Below are 4,232 nucleotides of genomic sequence, written 5' to 3'. Positions count from 1 at the left end.
CGTGAATTATAGTGTTGTTATAGAGTGACTGTTGAAATTAAATGTATCGTAAAGTTGTATTCGGAAAGAATAAACCAGTTTTATTTAAGAAAGGACTTGTGTCGTTAAAGTTTCGTCGGAACAAAGTTACGGAAAATTAATTAACGACTGGAGGCGTAACACTACACTTATTTTGTAGGAAGCTTCTCTATGCCTTATGATATATAAGTAAAATGCATTTTGGAGACTTATTTCATGCAGTGACATGGATAATAGATCAGACTAGCTTCATAGTCTATGGCCAGGAAATCCTTGTGCACTATATAGCAATTGCTAAATCAAAGGTTGAATGTCCAGTGGAAACAGGAATGATAGCTATTATACTACCAAGAAGTGAGATACTCATATCAGGAGTTAATAGCAATAACTCTTTACCTAGTAACTGGGTGTAATGAGACCAAATACCCCAGCATGACATGAAGTTGGAAAATCTCTCTTGAATATGAAGAATAAATATTCCATACATAACTTTGTCAAGGACAGACTTGTACCAGCTTGTGATAGGTAGCTACGTTGTAAATACTGATAAAACTCGATTCCATCAAGGTGACATGGTATAGCTGAACATTTCTCATCATGAAAGAGGACAAACTCCATTGTTAAGTGGGCGTAATCATCTTTGGAAGTACATTGGTTAGAAAATAGCTAACTGAGTAACTTCAGAGAAGAACTTGTACTCATAACCTTAACCTGTGGAGGATCCTAGAATTCCTGTCAGTACTACCACCAGAGGATCATCAAGGTTGGAGAACTGCCAGTAGATTCACCTGATAAACTACCCATGAATATCTCACTAAGTGACAGGTCAGCCACTGACAACAAAGCATCATCCCACCTGTATATCATGGGCCTTGGAAAAGAAAACTACCAAAAAGACTTGGTGAATGGAAAATTTAGTTTAGTGTTTCATTGTTTGTATTAGGATTGTTCAAGAGACTTGACAAGCCAGGAACAGGGCAGTGTTGTGAGTTGTATTTTTAACGATGTAGTTTGTTTGTTTGCTAGAGAGAGTTACAAATTGTGAATGATGACATTAAGGTAGGCCTAGAAATGTCTAAAGATTTAGTGTCAAGTGTTCTAGTATATTCAAAGCTAGATTATAAATATGGGTTAGTTGTTTCAAGAGTAGTGGATTGAAAGACAGACAAGGAATTAGTATGTATAATTAGTTCAAGATAGAGAGTTGAATCAGTCAATGTATTTTCATGTAGTATTTGGACCTGTGTTTGCTGTCACACTTATTGAGATACTTCATACCAGTTCATTTTACAGTCCTATTATTGTTAGAGAGGTTTTAAATGTTATTTTAATCCTTTCACTACGTTTGGGACGTATATTCTCTCAGTGTGCTGGGAAATATATATCCCAGCCACAGTGAAAGGGTTAATGTAGGTCTGCAACAGTTTATAACTGTATAAATTCAAGCTTGTTGATATGTTAAATGAGGAAATTAAGCAATTTGTGTTTGTTACGTGAACTGGAATTTGAATTGTTTGTCACCAGATATTTATGGGGTTTTGAGTCCTTTTTCATCCAATCTACAGTAACCTGTTTGTTTTAATTTTGCACAAAGCTACACGAGGGCTATCTGCACTAGCCGACTCTAATTTAGCAGTGTAAGAGTAGAGGGAAGGCAGCTAGTCATCACTACCCACTGTCAACTCTTGGGATACTCTTTTACTAATAAATAGTGGGATTGACCATCACATTATAATGCCCCCATTGCTGAAAGGGTGAGCATGTTTGGTGGGACGGGGATTCGAACTTATGACCCTCAGATTGCGAATCGTGCGCCCTAACCACCTGGCCATACCGGGCCATACGGTAACCTAAATTAATTTAGGTGTATGAATAATGTAATGATATATCACCATTATAAAAAGCCTAACTATATTTCTTTGGTTTGCTGACCCAAGCTGTGATGATGAGCCTTAAATAGGCAAAACTGCAGTCCACAGTAGATTGTATGGCTAATCAAGGAATGTATTAGGCCCCTGTGTCACAGATTCTCTTTTCAACTTTATATTTGGTGAAGGAGAAAAAAAAGAGATTGGTAACAGATAATTTAAAAGAACCCACCCACAAAAAACAGTTTTACAACAGTATTATTATAGTAACAAAATTTGCATATTACCTTGTATATTTTGTATATTTCAAGCACAGATACACAAGTTAAAAGGATTAGTAATCTGTTTTCTTTGATAGATCACATATCTACATTATGTGGACAAAAAATATTTCATCCACTATACAAGAAGATTGATGGAGTTGTGCTTACCTCAGATAGTGAAGATGATCTTAAATGTGTCATCACATTCCAAACAGACTCCATTCTTCAAAAATTCATGTTGCGATTTGACCATCTAGCTCTGGACTGTAATGACCATCTCTTTGTGTATGATGGAGACAATGCCTATGGCACCCACAAGGTAATTAATTTTAAGTAATTCTAACTTTATGAGCATGTCATACTGACACCTTCTGATGACAGAAGTTAGCTCATGAGATTGTAAGTTTTCTTTAGGTGTAGTTAGGTTTAGCAACAGAGTATGTGAACTTTTCTTGTTATATGTATATTTTGAAATAAATAATGTATAATTAATTGTTAATTATTGTTTTGTTAATTATTACTTATTTGGGTAACTCAGCTGTTTTGTGTTTTCAAATGTATTGTGTCATGGAGTTTGCTCATCAGCTCGTGTCTTTTTTAGATATTGTTACTATTTCTTAAGCATGAAGCTTTTTTACATGTATTCAACATTTTCTTATTGGAAGTTTGATCTCTTGCTGTTGACTTCAACTATATAGTATTTTAATGGTTGAGTTTAACTTTTCTAAACTAAACTTTCCACTTTTTTCTGTTTTTCTATTAACTAACCTTAATAACAAGGATTTTAGTTATATAAGTATATATATAAAGCAGTCATTTTCTTTCCTTTTAGGCCCACCTGTCTTGCCGTAGCACCAGGGGTAATGTGGGCACAATCTTCACTCAGAGCAATTTCGTCACTTTGAAATACCTTACAGATGAGTGGAGCAAATCCGGAAATGGTTTCAAGTTAGTCATAACTGCCTTCAAGACATCTCGTACGATAAATTATTTTCTTCTTTTTTCTCCACTTTCTCTAAAGTCTGCTTTGAGAAAATTCTTGTCAAAATACACTTGTTCTGCATTTTTAATCTGTTGTTTGCTCTCAATACTGCATACATATAGAAAAGTATAACCATCAACTTAACTAAAAATATATTCTATAGAGTCAAAGGTAATTTAGACTTCAAAGCACTGAAAACAGATTTACATATGTGTGGTCTTGAAATAGTTAATTTAGTTTGTCTTAGCTAAGGCTCTTTTAACTTCTTTAGCTGTAGGATGTCAAGATTTCCAGTGCTTGAACACTTTCTGTATATCTGAGGATTTAACTTGTGACAACATTAACCACTGTGGGGATAACAGTGATGAAACCAGCTTGGCCCTTTGTCCAAGTAAGTTTATAATTGTCAATTTCTTTGTTTGGCTGAGAAATGAATCTTAAATTAGGTAAAAAAATTTGGAACAAAGGTGATGGCTGAATGTTAATTTAAAAAATGATTTATAATCAACATATTACTCAAAAAATGTAATAAATTTAAAAAAGGCTGTTAGATATGCTTTATTGATTATTTGATTTATTTGAAATTACCTTTAGTTTAAAACAATATTAAATTTAGTTTCTAATGTATCTTACTTGTATACATTTGTGAGGAAATTATTTCATAGCTTGGAATTTAATTAACAATAAAACTGATGATGCCTGGACTTTTAATTGATATAGGAATGTTTCTCTCATTTGTATAAGAAAACTTTATCTGTATCAAAAAAGTTTAAAACTCATTTTCAAAACTTGTATTTATGAGTATGAGTATGTATTTTTCTTATAAAATTATACTTTTCATAAAATATTAGTATTACGCTTACTGAAAAAGGTGTTCATGGCATTACAAAATGGCTTATATAAATAGTGTTCTGACTACTACTGTCTTTGTTCTGGCTTGATGATCTCTGAATTGAGCAAAACACATCATCAGTTATGGATCTGGTGAGCATAGTGTGATTGGAATAATATTATTATTCATTCTTCTAGTGCTTGAAAGTTCCTAAGCAACTATATAGATAAAGAATGCAATGTTAAAAAATATAATAGCCTAATACTAAT

At 33.2% G+C, this 4,232-nt stretch overlaps 1 protein-coding gene across 1 annotated transcript in view; it reads left to right on the top strand.

Moving 5' to 3' along the window:
- Window positions 1–3,522, top strand: part of LOC106476463 — a gene marked incomplete at its 3' end in the record, with an annotated part of 7,826 nt that extends 4,304 nt beyond the window's left edge. The window contains exons 2-4 of the mRNA XM_013937120.2: window positions 2,245–2,468; window positions 2,982–3,126; window positions 3,403–3,522. Of these exons, the coding sequence (XP_013792574.2) occupies window positions 2,245–2,468; window positions 2,982–3,126; window positions 3,403–3,522 (489 nt within the window). The remainder of the gene's footprint in view (window positions 1–2,244; window positions 2,469–2,981; window positions 3,127–3,402) is intronic.
- Between the last annotated feature and the right edge of the window lie 710 nt (window positions 3,523–4,232).

Source organism: Limulus polyphemus, unplaced genomic scaffold (assembly GCF_000517525.1).
Source record: "Limulus polyphemus unplaced genomic scaffold, Limulus_polyphemus-2.1.2 Scaffold10645, whole genome shotgun sequence".
Classification (NCBI taxonomy): domain Eukaryota; kingdom Metazoa; phylum Arthropoda; class Merostomata; order Xiphosura; family Limulidae; genus Limulus; species Limulus polyphemus.
This window is presented reverse-complemented; position numbering and strand designations above follow the sequence as displayed.